Source organism: Lissotriton vulgaris, chromosome 2_1, assembly GCF_964263255.1.
Source record: "Lissotriton vulgaris chromosome 2_1, aLisVul1.2, whole genome shotgun sequence".
NCBI lineage: Eukaryota > Metazoa > Chordata > Amphibia > Caudata > Salamandridae > Lissotriton > Lissotriton vulgaris.
The window spans coordinates 1,711,553,364-1,711,571,384 of NC_141687.1; the positions used below are offsets into that span (position 1 = coordinate 1,711,553,364).

The window sequence follows — 18,021 nt, forward strand, 5'->3', positions numbered from 1 at the left end:
TAGAGTAGAAGTAGGGTGCTTAGTACACAGGGAAAGTACCCCCATCTGAGAAACCACAGAGGTCAGAGAACCCTCAGGAGCAAATAGAGAACTCCTTGCTAGCCCCAAGGCTGGATGTGAGGCCTGCTCAAGGGCCATGCTTAGATCCTCAACCTGACAATGGGTGCCTCAGGGTGTGGCTCTTGACACTGAAAGTTGTCAGTGGTTTCTGTTGGTTGGTGTCTTTATGGGTAGAGTTTTCTCTTGATTGGGACAGACTCTGACCCAAGGGGTAGAATGGGCCACATCAACATGTTGGTCATGGTGGCCTGCCTACTGGGATGCATCTGTGAACAAGTTACGGTCAGGAGCTTCACAGATGGGGTCCACAGATGTGGAAAAGGGCTCCCCATGGGCTAGTACAGTGACACAAGAGAATAATGCCAGAGGGATACAGTTAGGCTTGGATGGGCATAGAACTGACAAGTTCTACTACAAAAGAAGGCTATTCTCCACGTTCTATCGCCTAAGCAGGGAAGTCCATCAACGTATTGATTAATCTTCCCTAGCTTTTGGCTGGAGGGAAGATCATGTTGGACTGGCCCTTTTGGCGTGGTTTCCCCTAGATTTTTGCTTGAGATAACTTATGATTGGGAGCAGATAGTGATATGCGGGTTTACACTAAAATGAACTGTAATTTTAAATCTTCTTGAATGGTAAAGTCAGATTTTTAATCACAAGTCTGAGACTGTCACTTTTAGTACGTTGGCATTTTCCTTTTCATAACTATGTGTGCCTTCTTCCAGTGTCCTGGGTCATATGACTGCAAATTGCTCTGCTGTCAGGGTTTGTGTATTCCTCCCCGACACTGACACAAAATGGATTAGATGTGGGCAGGATGGGCCATCCTGCCAGAGTGGTCTCACCCTACTTACTCTTCAGAGGGCTTGCTTCCAGCACACATAAAGGAACCTGACACTTGTCTTTTGTCACCCCAAACTTCTTGGAGCCTTGTGAGGGGAAGGGAAGGACCAGATGTGGGGGTAGTATAGTGAATTCCTTAACTTCAAAGGCTGGCACTGGGTATAAATATTGGACCCGGAGAGCCACTCATCTGTACACTCCTAGACCTGTGGACATTACAGAAGGACAGCCTTGCCCCTAGAGCACTGACCTGCCACTTCCAGAGTACTGTCTTTAAGCATGAAGACTGACTTGCTCTCTGAGAAGAAGACTGAAACTGTTCCCTTCATCCCGGGCTACCCTGAGTGACTCAAAAGGTTAGCTGGATGGGCTTCTGTCTAAGCCACTAGGACGCAACAAGCTTCAGAGGCCTCCCTGCTACCCCTGAACTGACCTCCTGCACTGGACTTGCCTGGACCTGTCTGAGCCCCGCTGGTGTGATTTCCTGAACTTTAAGAAGTATACCCCAAGGTTCTGGTCCTGTGGCTGGCATCAGTCTGAGCTTATCCTAGGAAGAAAGGTGAATCCTGAATTTTTGGGATCTTTGTGGCCACAAATAGGTCAGTTCACACCAAGACTCCCACAATAACTGCCAACATGAAGCTCCGGTGAACCCAACTCTGCGCGCTACTGCCACTGCCAGTGACAATTGGCAAAGTGAGGTCTGCACTTCGCGCTAAAGCAAAGACAGCCTTCTGTGATCCCCAGCGTAAAGCTCCAGCAATGACAGTCCATGGCACCAGACCAGCTCTCTTCACGCTACAGCGATGACAAGCCACGCCGCTCGTCCAGCTCTTCGAGCTACAGCAATGACCATCCACAATACTCTCCCTGCCCCTGGCGGCCTCCTCCACAACAAATAGAGCGCTACATGCCGGACTTTGAAAATGCAGCTTTTTCAGTGGGACTAACCTGATCCCTGTATCCAGCCCATACACAATCGTGGTCAATCTGAACTTGTGACTTTCCACTAGTCTAGCACAACCAGATGACTGTGAGTGATGCTTTGAGCTTTTAAACCTGATACTGACTTAAAACTTTAACGCTGGATATTTACTGATCTACTGATTGGATTTTTGTCATTTTGGAATTATTTTATATACTAAAATATTCTCTATTTTTCTAAACTGGTGTGGGATTTTTCTTGTGTTGTGTTTCCACTTTATTAATGTTTGCTGCATAAATACTTTACACATTGCCCCTAAGTTAAGAGTGTTTAGCACAGGATGATTTAGGGACAGATGTACAACGCGCAAAAAAGCACCTCTTAAATTGCGAGTTTTTTGCGACTCGAAATTTGCAAGGCACTATTTTGGATGTACAACTGTGTGATACAAACTGTTGTATCACACTGTTTGCGATTCCCAATGGGGTCGCAAATTGAGAGGCTCATGAATTTTAATGAGCCTCTTGCAATTTGCGACCCCATTGGGAATGGCTGGCCCTCCCAGGTATGGTGGACTGCTGGGCTCAGAAGACCTCCATGTGGGACTGCTTTTAAATAAAGCATTTTTTTTCTTGACTGCGGAAAGGATTGCAGTTGTTGCTTGAGTAGAGATTCCACCACCTCAACTAAAAACCCAATTAAGTACAACCATGGCTTGCTGATATCAAGCAATCTGTGGTGTGCGTCTAATCATGTATGCCATACCTCATTGTAAATCGGAAGTGAGTGGTGCTTCTCTCAACCCCTCCAAGCTACAGTGGCTTATTGTACGTGAGATAAGCTTAGCGTTCCTCTATCTCCCATATATCACAAAATCTCATGGTACATGAGAGGTGGGTCGTGCGACTCTCATCACATACATCACTATGTCTCATTGTGTGTAAGAAGTGAGTGGGGTATCACTAAAAGAACATATTGCACAATGTCTTCTAGTAAAAGAAAAGTGGATGTTGTGTTTCTACACATTTATTTCCCTGGCGAGTGTCTAGTCACATACACCACTGTGTCGCTGTAAAATGAAAAAAAAGTGAGCTTGTCACTAATCTCAAATCGCACCATGCTCAAGGTGACCATGTGTGAAGTTCGCATCCGACACAATATGCTTTCGTGTCTTAGCTTAAAGAGGAAATGTTATGTCTGTCGTTAACCCCAAGTGCCCAACGGATGAGTTGCCCATGTCTCAGTGGAGCGGTAGGTCCGTGTTCCCTCCTGTACAACAATATGGCCGCCCTTGCTCCCTCCCGTCTCTTTGCTCCTCTCTGCCCATGGAGATGGCGGGCCTTGCTCTGCTCGCCGGCCTTCCTTCTTCTCTGAGTCGTGAGGTTGTTTTCCTTCATTGTTTCCTGCTGGCCAGCACAATCTTTTCAGTCCGATGAGTCGAACCCCCCTGGCAGCTCTGCGCCAAGGGAAAGTTTCCAAAGAAACAGTGCCAATTCAGCAAGGAGCCAGCTCAGAGGGGCAGCACTGATGAGAGCAGAGTGTTTGCCTTGTTTAATTGTCTTGACACAGCCACCGCTTAAGGGCGGCAGGCTCCCAGATGGGCAGCTGTCACGCCTCTCTGCTCTGGGGACCGCCGGCTGGAAGTGCCTTGTCGGCGCTCTAATAGGAGCATTATCTCAAGCTAAAAGGTACCTGTGTGAGAGGCAACCTGCTTGGTCTTCGGATTGGTGGCTAAATGACACGGAAATAAGCTGTCTGCTGTCCGTTTGCCCCACACCCTCCCTTTCTCGAGACCCTTCGACTCTATTTGGGGATCTCTCTCTGTCTCGCCAGCGGAAAATGTACATTCGGGGTGTGGCAGTGGCTGGGAAGTTAATGCTGAGCAAAGCTCCTGCGCGGAGTATAAATGTGAAGCGAATTCCCAGAGAGGTCACTTGCACCATTCTCACCCCTCGAAGCAACGTCGCCTCTCTCTCCTCCAGCCATTTATCACCAAGGTGAGTCCATCTTCGACCTCCTAAGCTGAGTGAGTGCTGGTACTTGTTAAAGATCCGCCATCTTGGATTTTTTTTCTTTGCCCTTTCACATTGGCGAAGGACAGCGCAGCAAGAAGACTGTGGCGCTGCCTTGTGCCAATTCCTCATCAATGAGGCCCTGAATTTACAGACATTGTGTGATGAGGTGCTAATGGTCTGACTAGAGAGACACCTGCTTGGGTGAAATCCTTTCTGCCTCAGGGACTTGGGATTGGTTCTGAATGGACGGTGGAGGCAGCAGGCTAACATGGGCTCAGCCATATTCATGAAAAATTGGCGCAGCTGCACTGCGTCAGTGGGAAAGGGTCAGGAATGCACCTTATTTAATGCAGTACAGTGCATTTCTGTCCATTTCCCTTAGCTGGCAAGCAGTGGGCTGCCCAGCGCCAACGTAGGTATCCTTGCACCATGGTGCCAGGGTGCCTGTTTTGCATGCAGGGTTATTTTGTGTGCAGGAAAAGGCTCCTTTCTGCACAAAAACAATCCTGAGAGGCTTTTTCTCTTTCTATGTGTGCTGCTGAAAGCAGCACACATAGAAAGAGGGAAAAACAAGAAGAAATAAAGATATTTCTCTTCGTTACGCCTCTCCTGGGGAGTTGTATCTTTTTGGTGCATTCCCAAGTTTACCTGTTCTTGTAAATCTATCAATGCGTCAAAATCCATGGATGTTGGCTGGGAACACCCACGCAACACCCATGGAAGCGCTTCTCTGAAGCAGAGTGATGCAGCGCAGCATTTGTGTTGGATTACATTACCTGAGATTTTTGATGCCATGAAGGGCCATGCAAGTTGGCCTTGCGCGGTTTCATAAATCTCATTTTTAGGCTAAAAAAATATGCCCCTTGGTCTTTTAACCAAAGGAGGCCAGGGGCACTCAAGGCGGTGGCAAAGAGGAGGACTGAAGCCTTCTCAGCCACTTCCAACGTGTCCCTGAAAATGAATAATATTTGCCATGGGCGGCAGACGCCAAAAAGAGCTTTCAAAAGGGAAATTTAACATCACTGCAATTCTTGAAATGTTAAATAGGTTAATCGGAGGAATTAAAAGTTGACAAAGGGTATCAAAGTTTTTCTAAATGTTTTGGAAGGCATCTAACACATCCACCCCAAGGTCCGGTAGATATTTCAGGTTTTTCAATTATATTATATTTTTCAATTGAAAGACTAGACTTGTTGTAATAGGACAGCTAGACAGCAATCAGTTTGGGGACTTTTTTCAATGTGCTCCTCTCTGTTGTCATTTTAAATATTGTACTCACTTGACATATTTCACCTGGCAAACATTTATTCAGATAAATTGAACACCAACACTGAAAATAAATCTGCCTACCCAGATTCAAGCCCCAGCTTTAAAGATTCAACATTACAGTATTAAATATTTTACATCATAATTGTGATAAACATATTTTACTTGAGGAGCGACGGTAAGACTATTAACTATTTTATACAAGAGCGCCTTCCCATGTTAAAGTTAGAAGACAAGTATCTTGGGTTTATTTCTTCAGAAGGGGACATAAGACATTGTGCTGTCAGCACCAAAAGGCCTCAGCTTCTACTGCAGTCTGTTAAAGGCCACTGGTGAAGCTGTCCATGGTGATTGACAGCAGTATTTACAAGCATCTCTAACCCTCTCCACCCCAGCAATAATGAAGCATGTAAGTGGGCACGCACCCCACTCACCTACCCCCATGCAAAGAAATCCTTTCTGTAGTCGCTTGCACAACGTGTCCTGGTGCAGAACACCGTTTATTTTCAGGTGAATTTTGCACCAGATGCTAAAGCAAAACAAGTAAATATTTAGGGGCAGATTTATGAAGGACTTACGCCGCCGGTGCGTCACTTTTTCCCATGTTAAAAATGACACACCGGCGGCGCAAGGCCTTCATAAATCTGCCCCTTAGTCCCGTTGTTGCTACTTCTCGTTGTGGCACACTCTCTTTTTATGCTGATCCAACACATAGCTAAAAAGTAACCAATGTAGCAAAACTCAATGTAAAATGCTATGCTTTACCCATGCATCTAGTGAGCTTTTTTATTTCAGTTATATAAATGATGGGCTGTGGCAGCTCGAGCTGGCTTTGCATGATGAATGAATATACCCACAGTCCTGTTGATCTCTCCCCACCGATTTCATTTTTACTCACATCTTTTTTTAGCAAGTTCTGGCAACTCTTTCAAATGTGTCAAGAATGAGTCCTTGTGATGTGAATGTAACTGTGGATTTTATGCTATGGATGCATGGCAGGTCTCCTCTGCCTATCGGCGTCCCTTCCGTGTTGTATAAAAATGCTCGCAGTCTAAGAGAAACTATACATTTTCAATGTATTTACAAGAGTGCAATGTTTTGCCAGATGTTAACATTCTCTGTTCTCCATCTTCTCTCTCTAAACTACCCTCCCTCTTGCTCTCTATCCTTGGCCCACTCGTTCGTTTCTTTTCCTTGAATTTTCTTCATTTGTTCCCTGCATCTTTCTCCTCCGCAACGTTTTTCTTTCTTTTTCGCCATCTTCCTCTTCCTCGCTCTCTCTCTCCCATCCCTGAACCTACTTTGTGTTCACCCTTTCTACTCCCTTACTTGCTCACTCGTTCTCTTCTCGGAATCTTCTTCCTGTTTGATTGCTCTCTTCCTCGGCCTATTCCCTTCTTTATCTCCTGAAATATGTATCTTTTTCCTGATCCATCGCTCGCCTTTCTTACCTGCTCGCTGTTTGTCTTCTCCAAACTTTCTCCCTGGCTCGTTGGTCTGGTCCCTGCCCTGTGCTCTCGTTTCAAACTCTAAACTTTCTCCCTGTTCTGTTCTCTACTCTGGCACTCTACTTGAGCTGAATCTCATTTCTTACCCTATGACGTCTTCCTCTATTTATCCTTCTCTTGGATTGTTCTCTGTTTATGGTTTACATCTCCTTCCCTCCTCTTCCCCTCCATGCTCTCTCGCTCTCTTCTATTGGCTCGTGCTCCTTCTCTCTTGCCAGCCGTCCTCTCTTTCTCTTCTTGTCATCCCCAGGCCCCACCTCACACACCATGGCTGTTTGGCTGAGCGCCCTGACTCTCCTGGTACTCGGTGCGCTCTGCACCCCCACCAGCCAGGCTATTACCAACCAGCACCTGTGCGGCTCTCATCTGGTGGAAGCCCTCTACCTGGTGTGTGGAGACCGAGGCTTCTTCTACACACCCAAAGGACGACGCGACACCGAGCAGCCAATGGGTAAGCCCATGCATGCACTCTTAAATTCAGTATGACCCTTAGCATGGGCTCGGCCTCGCCGCCATATTGACTGTTTCTTCTGCTGCCCTGCACGAGTCTGCTCATGGCTTGGTAGAGGTTAAACTCTGAAACACTGCACCTCCCACCGCTCAAGGAGGCAATAAAGTAAAGACTGGATGTCTTAGACCAGGGTTCTCCAAAGTCGGTCCTGGAGGGTCGAATCCATGCCAGATTTTTAAGATAACTACATTTATCTAAATGGGGATATACTAAAAATCTGGCATGGATCTGGTCCTCCAGGACCGACTTTGGAAAATCCTGCCTTAGAGTGTAAGAGTACTTCAGATAGGTGACGCATTTAGAAAATGGAAGCATTTCTAAAGGAAACATGTTCCAAAGAGTCAAACACCCGCAGAGGTGCAGTTATCACTTCTCTAGGGGGAGGCTGTTCTTCCTGGTACATAGCAAAGTGTCTCTTTGGTTTTATGCCATACTGGGGCACACGTTCCTTGCATATGAGTTTGGGAAACACCTGGGAATTTACATAATATGTAGACTTATAGGCCCTCATTACTAGATTTCTAAATGTTAGTGTGGGAAAACCAAGGTGCCGGAATCTCTGATTCAAGCCTATAGCAAGGCATCAAAAGCCGACAAATACTATGGGGCAAATTTACAAGCCCCTTGTGACATGTTTACGATACCGTTGCGTCACTTCTGTGAAGCAGCAGCATTGTAAACAATGCCCCACCATGCGACAGATTTACAACGTGACGCATCTAGTGAGATGCGTCACATTGTAAAGCCCTGCGCCACATTATACCTGCATCAGGTATAATGTATGCAGCGTGGGCATTCTGTCACAAGGAAGCCCCGTAAAAGTGACGCAGCAAAATCAACAAGATTTCACTGAGTCACTTTTACGTCCATGCTGCGTCAAAACCTTATGCCTGCTTGAAGCAGGTGTAAGGAGTGACGCAGAATGTTAGGTGTAGGGCGCCACTGAGCATTGCTGGAGTTGTGTCACGACTCCAGCAATGTGCTGCCCTTACGGCAGAACTTGCGACACGCATCTGGCTATCCTTGCGCCACGGTGCGTCGCATTGTAAATGGCGCAAGGGTATTCCTACACGTCACACCTTTACTGGTGCATCCCGGCTAATATGCAGGGATGTGCCAGTTCTTGTAAATCTGCCCTAATTTTTTTAATGAAATGGGAAAGAATCGCACAGCCCCGGGAATACTGCTTCTTTTTTTGCAGTTGATCTCTGATGATAGGGGTAACCAAGGTTACATTTTACAGAGGATGGCCAATGGGGACAGGGAGGGGATTTTAGGGTAAAGGCTCGGAAGTTAGGGTTCCGTAATTGTGATGTTGCTTGATTGGAGAGCTTTCTGCTCCCCTCTAACAGATCTCTGGACACGGGTGGGGGCAAGGTAGACTGCACACAGCCACTATTGTGCAATTGGCTGAAGACTGTCCTTGAAAAGGGCTTGGCAGGGTAGGGATCTCAGTCACAGGTTGACATTGGCTCAGGATTTTCCTCTCCACAAGATATGAAAGAGGATGTCTGATGACGGTCCCGACCTGACTGGGGAGAGTGTTATGTTCTCTCCCATGGTGCTGCAGGTGTTGGGTGGCGGCGGGTTGGACTCCTACACTCAGCCCCTGTAGCGGTTTCGCCAGGTGTGCATCCACATTTGATGGAACTGGGTCTGGTGTGTCTTGTGGCCTGAAAAGATTTTGTTTGGAGTTTGTGGACTTGGTCATTCTAGACCTGGAAACATTGAGCCACTCACAATGATTAGTGGTTGAATCCCACCCAGAGTTACCACCTCTCCTAGTGGGAGCCAGAGTGAGCCTAGAGGGAATGAGGACTTTCCCGTTAATCTCATGACACCATAGCCAATGTTGGGAACGCCTTCTATTTCCACACAAGGTTTTATGTGTAGAGCAATAGAGATAAAACAGCAGTCCTACTTCCCAAGGCTTTCATATGACTTTTTCTGTCCTCCTTAAATCCTGAATCACAGAACCAAGTATAGATTTAACAGCATTAAACATTTCCCTCACAATAACATGGAAGAAACTATATTTGAAGAATGACTATACCTCCCCAATATATCTCCTCCTGAAGACTAAACACTCCCGATCCAGCACCAGAGAAGGCTTGGCGACGAGTTCTTTTTTTGCTAAGGGTGATCGGTTTCAGAAGGAGAGTAGAGGAGCTTCTAGAAGCCCTCACCCCACAGAATAATTTACGTTTTTGCGCCAGATACGTGGGAGTATTGTAGTGAAGGGCTTTGTGCGTCAGGATTGCAATCTTTAGCTGGATTCGTGCTTCAAAGGGTAGCCAGTTGAGAGATTTATGGACTGGGGATATGTGCTCATTTCGTTTGGAGCCTGTAATCAGTCTTGCTGCAGAGTTCAGCGAGACCCTAAGTGGAGCCAAGGCGTGTTTAGGAAGACCACAGAGAGTTGCACTGCCATAGTCTGAACTTGGTAAGACAAGGCGTCATTCAATGCGCCACAAAACATGCTATATTTGTGACATAAACCTCTAACTCCGATTTTTAGAGCCACGCAAAGCCACTTTGCATGGTTTTGAATGGCTTAAAAAACTGGAGTACGGCAATGAAGCGCAAATCACTGCGTTGCCTTACTCTGCACAAGAAAGGCATTCCATTGGCATTGCAGTGGGTGTTAGCATGCAACTACCATGGTTTTTTATGCCTTCCCAGATTTACAAGGATTTGTAACCCTGGGAATGTGTCAAAATAGGTATGCCTTCCCAGGAGAGGCATAACAAGGAGAAATGTCTTTATTTATCCTTCTTTTTTCCTCTGGCACACCTTCCTGCACAAAAACAATCCTGCTTACAACACAGGCATCCTTGCACCATTGTGGAAGGCTGCCTGCGTTGGCGCTTGGCTGCCAAACCAGAGCCAGCGCAGGGGTGAAGGACAGGAATACGCCTTATTAGATAAATACGGTGCATTCCTGCCCTTTCTCAGTGATGAAGGTGACTTGCCGCAGTGCCTGCTCCACAAATTTCAAAAGTATGGTTCTTGGTCTCTAGTGAGGTATTTGCTCCCTCCCAACAATTACTGACCCATGCCTGCCCCAGACCTCTTTGAATCTGAATTGTATGTTCCCTCTATGTCGCTCTCCCTCGTTCTGACACTTGTTGGTACATGATGCTTGTTCTAGAAGCACAGCTTTGTTGCAGTAGGTAGGCTCGTCTCCTTTACTACACAGACAGCATCTTTCCATCCCGCTTCTTAAGGTCTGTGGTGTACACGTTGTACTACATTCGCATCGGTCCTTGGACTGTCCCAGCTAGCCTGGATCCTTCTCGAGATATGACCTTCAGAATTAGACACGCTGATCTACATGAAGCCGCAAGAAGTATACATTTCAGATGTGGTCCACACATTTGGGCTAAATACGTTTTATGTGGGCCGTGACGAGACTCCAGGGTAGGACTCAGAACTTGGCCCAGTACTCCAGATGTGCAATCAGAGCTGAACACAATACTCCGGATACTATCGCCGGAAGTGGTCACAGTACTTCTGGTAATGGCTCTAACTCAGAAACTGACATATTTTTCACGAGGCCTCACCAGAGACGGGGCCATCAGGTCTTGTGTGTGTTGGCCAACCCCCTTGTTACGCACCAACCCCCAATAGAAGGATCCTTGCAAAGTGATTTCTCTGACGAAAGATGAGTATTTTGTTAAAAGTAATGTACACGTTCATCTCTTTATATAGACGTCTCAGCCATTAAAGTATCAATCTGCGGGGTGTGGGGTCACCGAAGATGCAGGTCGATAGATACACAGGAGTCCTAAAGGAGAACTATTTATTAACAAAAGATAAAGTAGCACCGGATCAAAGTGTCTTGAAATGTGATACATAACGGAAAACAAAAAGGCTCATCCCAACGCACTAGGGGGCTTATTTACAAGGCTCTTGCGCCACATTTGCGTCATTTTTAACATGGGAAAGTGAGGCAAAAGTGGCGCAAGGGGCTTGTAAATCTGCCCCATAGAGTCAGCGTCGAACTCCGATTCCTCCCACCCTTGCTGGGCTGTCCATCTCCAGCATCGAGAAGCCACACAACCCAGCAGCTTTCGTGTAGTACAGAATCAAGCCAGCAGATGGCACTGCTCGAGCATGCTTGGCATAGGAACATCAAAAGACTAATGAATGGCTGGTACCTCGCACCAGGTAGCTGTCTACCTGGTAAGAAGTGCCAAAGACACGCCTTTCGATGTTCTTTTCGACGGTGGGTTAATGCAGCATCGTGACGTGGCTCAATAGCAAATACACAGCCAGAAAAGGCAGGCCACCTACAGGGCACGTGTACATCTAGTGGTGGTAAAGTCGACATCCAACGCACCCGTCATTATCTGAGAAGGGTTTCGAAACTGGCATGGGCCCAGCCCTCCCCACGTCAGCTGTGAGAGCCAACCCCGCTCACACAGCGTGCTTTAAGCAGACCAGTTTAAAAGATGAGAGAAGTGGGCCAGCTGCAGAGAACCCTCAACATCTGCAGGAACATATTTCAAGGATGTTTTATAGTTTTGTGGATTATAAATTGTTTCTTTCAAACATGTTATTTAAGGACAGCACCTAACTGTCGTCATCATTGCGTCACCTCAAACTGTAAGCAGGAGCGCTGCTTGCCCTAAAAGAGACATCGCTCGCTCTGAGAATTATAGTGTTGATAAACTGGCTAACTCATGGGATTATTCGTTCCAACAGTAAAACAGAGGGGCATATTATCAAGAACTGCGATAAAATTATCGCTGCTTTAGCGGCAGGAAACTGCCTTAAAACGGCGATAATGGGCTTGATAATATGCCCTTGTGAATTCCCATAGCAGCCCAGGTTAACACCAGAACCTGGGCTTCTATGGGAATTCACAAGGACATATTATCAAGCCCATTATCGCCGTTTTAGCTGCAGTTTCCTGTCGTTAAAGCAGCTGTAATTTTATCGCTGTTCATGATAATAAGCCCCAGAATTTTTGGCATGAGGCTAGAGTTCTGGTCACTACATGCTGCAAGGTGGGCTCTGCTCTCATCATCTTCAAGCAACAGGAATTGGTGCATAGCTTTGTAGTGCTGCTGGAAAGCCTTCTTCAAAACTAGGCCCAAGTTAGGAGTTGGATGGTAGTGGCAGGATGCAACATCCTGGGAACATGGTACCAGTACCCAAAAATGTATAGTAAAACCCTACAGACTAGGCAATAACAGCAAGAACGTAATTTTTCAGGGTTTACATCCGCACGGAATTCCTTATTTCAATAATAATGGTGATTGTCCGCAGAATGCTTTTTGGATAATTATTTATTTTTATTTCTTGTATGTTCCACAGAATTTATAATAAAATCTTAAATGTCGATAAAACATTTAAAAATGTATGCAAATAGTAACAAAGATTAATCTACTGGAAGTTCAGGTGGAATTGTTCCTATTGGAGCAGGGTCAAGACTGATTTGCACATGACTGGGTCCAAACTAAGGTGGCATGTTGGCAAAAAATAATGGAGTGGGAGGCCTCCCGAGCAATTGATACTGGCTGAAGTTAATTCAAGCATTCCGTCCATCACCTTAATGATGTTATATTAGAGGTAAATAGCACAATGGATATGTATCTGTTTGAAGCAAAGAACTGTAGAAAAATATTGGTGTAGGTTAAATGGTCAAATGACAATTGCACTGTAAAGCCAGATCTAAAAGTCCATGTAAGTTAATAACTTCCTTCCTTCCACCTGTTCTGTTGTCAGACAAAAGCAGGATAAATTGTTTAGTTATCTAAGACACTTTAAAAGCTTTCAAATGCCAAGTGTGTGCCCCTCAAAGTACAAGCTCAGACAGCTGGATAAATAAACAAAATGATCAAGGCTGTTTGGAGAGAAGGCACATTTTTTGTGGAAGCACACAACTTCTGCCCAATCAAAATATGCACTCTTAACTCCCAGAATGTGGGTGGAGCCAAGGTCTCTTTCTAGTGATGCTAGAATAATTGATGGAAAAAGATGTGATGTCAAGCCAGACCATAAAAAAGGCATTTGATGATCCATCACATTGACTCTGGTTTGATTCCAGTCAGCCAGTGAAGCTTAACAAGACTGTGTAGTCCAGTAGGAATGAATGTATGTAGATTTGCATACTCAGTGTGTGCAGATCTATTTACGAAGGAATGGAGTGGTGTAGAACGGTGCCGGTAAAAGCGAGCAGTACAAAGGAGGGAATGAGAGAGTAGAAGCATGCAGACAGAACAAGAAATGTTGCAACCTGTGTCTATTGCCTGGGTGATTACATGTTCATGAGTTGCTGTTTAAAGACAAGGATCACTCTTAAGTTTCTTCCTGAAGAGCAGGCGTGAGGAAGTTTGCAGGTCAGTGTGGGGGAGAAGCCTCAGTTCCAGGGAGAAGTCTTGGTATCTTGTCTTATCCATCGTGCAAGAATCACCGGTTTGGAAAAACTTGTTCATCCCTAATGATTATAGGTGCAGAAACTAATGATAGTACCTGTCCAGAGTGGCTACTGCATGCAAGACATGGCCCATGCACTCAATGTCTGCTGATTGTAGGATTGCTACTGCTGTGGTCATTTCCATGCTGCAGCGACAAATGATGGAGGGAGTAAGAAATAAATCAAGCATTCATCCCCCAGTCAAGAGATCTGGGTTAAACCCATCATTCTTTTGCTCACTACGCTGCCCCAGTTTGGAGCCAGACATATACAAATCAGTCTTGACCCTGTACCTCATGGAAACACTCCAGCCCGAACTGCCAAGCCAGGTCCCCCCTGGACCGGAAACAAGCATCCTAGGACCGGTTTTGGGGTAACACCCCTCATCAGCCAGGCTAGATTGAATCCCATGGCACAGCGACAAGAGACCCATGTCTGGGCATACTCATACCACTTAGGGTGAAAAATGCTGTGGAGTGAAATGATGGCCGGAATGCTGAATAAATCAAACATTCCCCCCAGTCAAGAGATCTGGGTTGAACCCATTGTTGTTTTCCTCACTACGCCACCCCAGTTTGGACCCAGCCATATGCAAATCAGTCTTGACCCTGTTCCTCATGGGAACAATCAGCCCGAACTGCCAAGCCGGGGTCTCCCAGGACCAGAAACAAGCCTCCTGGGACCGTTTTTGGGGTATCATCCCTCATTAGCCAGGCAAACTTGAATCTAGTGGCACATGGAGCTAAAGACCCAAGTCTGGGCCATATGCAAAACAGTCCTGACCCTGGTCCTCATGGGAACAGTCTAACCTGAACTTCCAAGCCGGTCCTCCTTGGACCGGAAACAAGTTCAATGGCACACCATTTAAAAGGTCAAAGCATTACTCTAGTGAAGGGGAAATTGCTTGCTGAGGGTGCATGCTCATCTCACGGTCCATTTGAGTATTCGAGTAGCCTAAGAAGCCGGGCCGATCATCAGATACCTTTATAGTGTCTGTACATTTATGGTGTTTAGAAGGTGTGAACAGTAAAGGGTCCAGGATGTACGGTTTACAGCAACGTTTGTCGGGGATAAAGACCAACTTCGGTTTGATGGATTGGAGAGTGGTGACAGACAGCACTTGTGTAGCAGCAACACCCACTGGCCACTCACAGTATGGTATTAGCAGAAATCAAGGTAGGAACTGAAAGATGCCAGGCAAAAGTGGTGGAACTGGGGTAGCAGCAAACAGACAATGCAAGGTGCAGTGGCGTAACATAACCCCCCGCAGCCAGCAAGATTCGGGTGCCTCAAGCTCTGGGAGCCCCCTCAGCAAAAGTGCTAGGTTGTGGGCCAGGGAGGGGGAGGTCCCTCCGTGCACTTTGCAGGATGGGACTCTCAAGTATCATTACGCCACTGGAAAGGCGCTGCCATCTAGTGGACAATCAAAATGTGGCACTTCCTTGGGTCACAGAGAGGTTACAGATGTGTGCTATGCATTAATGAAACCGTCTGAACTCTTGAAGAGAGCTTGCATACGCAGTGAAGTGATTCAAACTCAGGCCACAGGGCTGGTTGAGGTAATGTAATGACGTACATTTTACACCATCCAATAACAGACTTTACTGAAGTTTCAGGATGAGGGTGTGGGTGATCATGAAAAATGAAAGAACTAGAGAGTGACAGACCCAGAGGAAAGGCCTGTATCTTGTGGACATAACCAGGGCCGGACTGGCAGTAGCGGGCAGCAGGTGTTTCCCTGGTGAGCCAGAGGGGTGGAATCCGGTTTTGTGGCCGCATGGGCCGGTTTTGCTCTGCTGCACTATCGCTCCACCCCCCCCCCCAAACAAAATCGGGAGCGGTTCATCATAGTAGCACCCCCACCCCCAGTCCTGGACGTAACTATTGGAATGTAAACAATAAGGGGCAGATTTATGATAACTGGCGCATCCCCAGGGATGCGCCAGTTATTTTGCGCCGCTGCTCCGCCACCCATGGTGCGCCGCATTTACAATGCGGCGCACCTTGGGGCAAAAACGGCACAGATGCGTGACGCATCTGTGCCGTAAAGGTGCCGCATTGCTGGAGTTGCGTCGCAAGCGTGACGCAGCTCCAGCAAGGCTCGAGGGTGCCCCATCTTTACAATGCTGCGTCAAGACCTACGCCTGCTTCAAGCAGGCGCAGGGTTTTGACGCAGCATTGGCCTGAAAGTGACTGAGTGAAATCTTATAGATTTCACTCAGCCACTTTTGCGAGGCGCACCTGCCCCGGAACGCCTACCCTGCGCCTGAACGTGCGTCACGTTTACGCCGCAGTTGCGTGACGCAAACGTGGCGCATTCTCAACATAAATCTGCCCCTAAGACATTTTGAGGGTTATTTAGTACACGCAAGCATTGCGTTCATTTACTTGCCATTAAAAGGCCTGCAAGTGCTCCCCAAAAGTGCATTGGTAAATCGGTAAATTGCCTTATTTTTAGTTGGTGCAGATTGAACGACGGCCGCGCAGTTGGAAATGGCCAAGCCTCAGGAACATTGTAAAAAAAAAATGCAAGCAACAAAAAAAGTAACCAGCATTAAAGCTTTGTCTCTTTTTTTTCATTTCTTGCAGCGAACGGGCCTCTGGGTAGCGAACTGGACGAGCAGACCTTCACGCAGCGAATGCGGAGGGGCATCGTTGAGCAGTGCTGCCACAACACGTGCTCGCTCTACCAACTGGAGACCTACTGCAACTAGAGGGGAGAAGGAGGGGCGAGGGAGAGGCCATTGCACTTCTGGAATTGCACCTTAGAAGAGTTTATTAAAAATGCTGTGAACCAAAAGTACATTTGGTAATGTGGTGTTTATTTTGGATGTAACTGGGTTGCTTCGTTTCGTTGAGGGTCAATCATGCATTTAACAACAATTCACATCACTGGAATATTAGGCTCTCCTGAGAAGAAGAGTTATGTGAATTTGTAAAATAATGCCGGGGAGAGGCTCTCCTTGAAATCAAAGTTATAAAAGCTATCCTACCAATGTGTTTCCAGCCCCCTCCAACGCAAAGTGGAGGGAGAATGTAGCTAGGTCTACAGAGAGGCAAGGAAAAGGATTGGATGCATGGATGTTCATTTTAGAGATTCAGAGGAAAGAAGCAGCTAGTTATCCGTTGGCCAACGTCAATTGCATACACCCGGCCTCACCACCACTTTTTCAACCTCATAACTACATCCCTATTACAATTGTCCCAGTGGTGTCTGCTGATGTGATTTCTTTCAGGAGAGGCACATAAGGGGCCACAGATAAAACTGGCGAGCCCACCCACAGATTGGAATCATGAAGTGTGGGAGCATGTATGTGTGTGTGTGTGTGTGTGTGTATATATATATATATATATATATATATATATATATATATATATATATATATATGAAAACTCAGCTCCTCCTCGGCTCTCACAGCGTTTCGAGCCGCAGCAGTGCACGCTTGCAGACAAGGGAGACGGACCACAAAAGTCAGCAAAGATGGAATTTATTTACAACCTGTACAGAGACCAGCAGCTACGCGTTTCAGGCGAGTTGCCCTTGATCACGCTGCAACAGTGCAAAAAACGAAATGCTTTTTTATATACATATGCAGTGCTAAGTAAACACCCCCTAGTGGTGACATCATAAATTTTGTAATGAAACAAAAAGTGAAAAAATACTATTATCACTAAGCATGTTGCGGTTAAGGTTGCACAATAGAATTACTGGATAAATCCATACATATAGAGGCAGTTTCCCATATAGACGGGGAAAACAATCTACTGCAAGTGATAAAATCCATTGAAAGATAAAACAATAGGTACACCTAGCAGCTAAGCAAGATATCATAGTATAAATACATGATAATAATCCTATTCACAGAGTGATAAAGGAAAGAAACTTGTAAACTCTCATGAGATTCATGTGCAGAACTGGAATTTAAGCAGCCATGGATAATAAAGTGCTAAAGATAGTGCAAATGTGTGTACACGAAGTGAACAACCACAATAGTGTGCAATATAATCGACATCTTAAAGATAAAATCATTAATATATACAATGCTACTCAGATCCCTGAGATAAAGTGCATACATTTACTTAATGACATAATATATCTTTTTTAAAAGCAGTCGATAAAAGATGGTAGCAAAAATATTATAGTTAAAAATATTTTTGATATATATACAAACCCTACACCTAATACAAAAGAAGTATCGAAAAGATTATGAAAGTACAAAAATACAAAAACATCCAATAATAAATTCATTCAGGGTTTCTTGAATATCCTGATAAAACGAAAGGTCAAAAATGTCATACTATATACACATATGGGAAATATATGCACATAAATATCAGGAAATAAATAAGGGCCTATATGCAAAACAACTTATGTAGAAATACAACATCAATAGATCAGCCGATCCATATACAGAAAAAAGTAGTAGTGTACGGAAAAGAGTACCAGTAGAATTAGCAGTAAGGGACAC

The 18,021-nt window shown here is 45.7% G+C and overlaps 1 protein-coding gene across 1 annotated transcript; it reads left to right on the top strand.

Annotated features, from left to right (window-relative positions):
• The first annotated feature begins 3,748 nt into the window (after positions 1 to 3,748).
• INS (insulin) lies at positions 3,749 to 16,352 on the top strand. Its single transcript, XM_086958933.1, has 3 exons — positions 3,749 to 3,825; positions 6,868 to 7,068; positions 16,142 to 16,352. The coding sequence occupies exons 2-3, from the start codon at positions 6,885 to 6,887 to the stop codon at positions 16,264 to 16,266; spliced, it is 309 nt and encodes a 102-aa protein (XP_086815059.1). The 5' UTR covers positions 3,749 to 3,825; positions 6,868 to 6,884; the 3' UTR covers positions 16,267 to 16,352.
• The last annotated feature ends 1,669 nt before the right edge of the window (positions 16,353 to 18,021 follow it).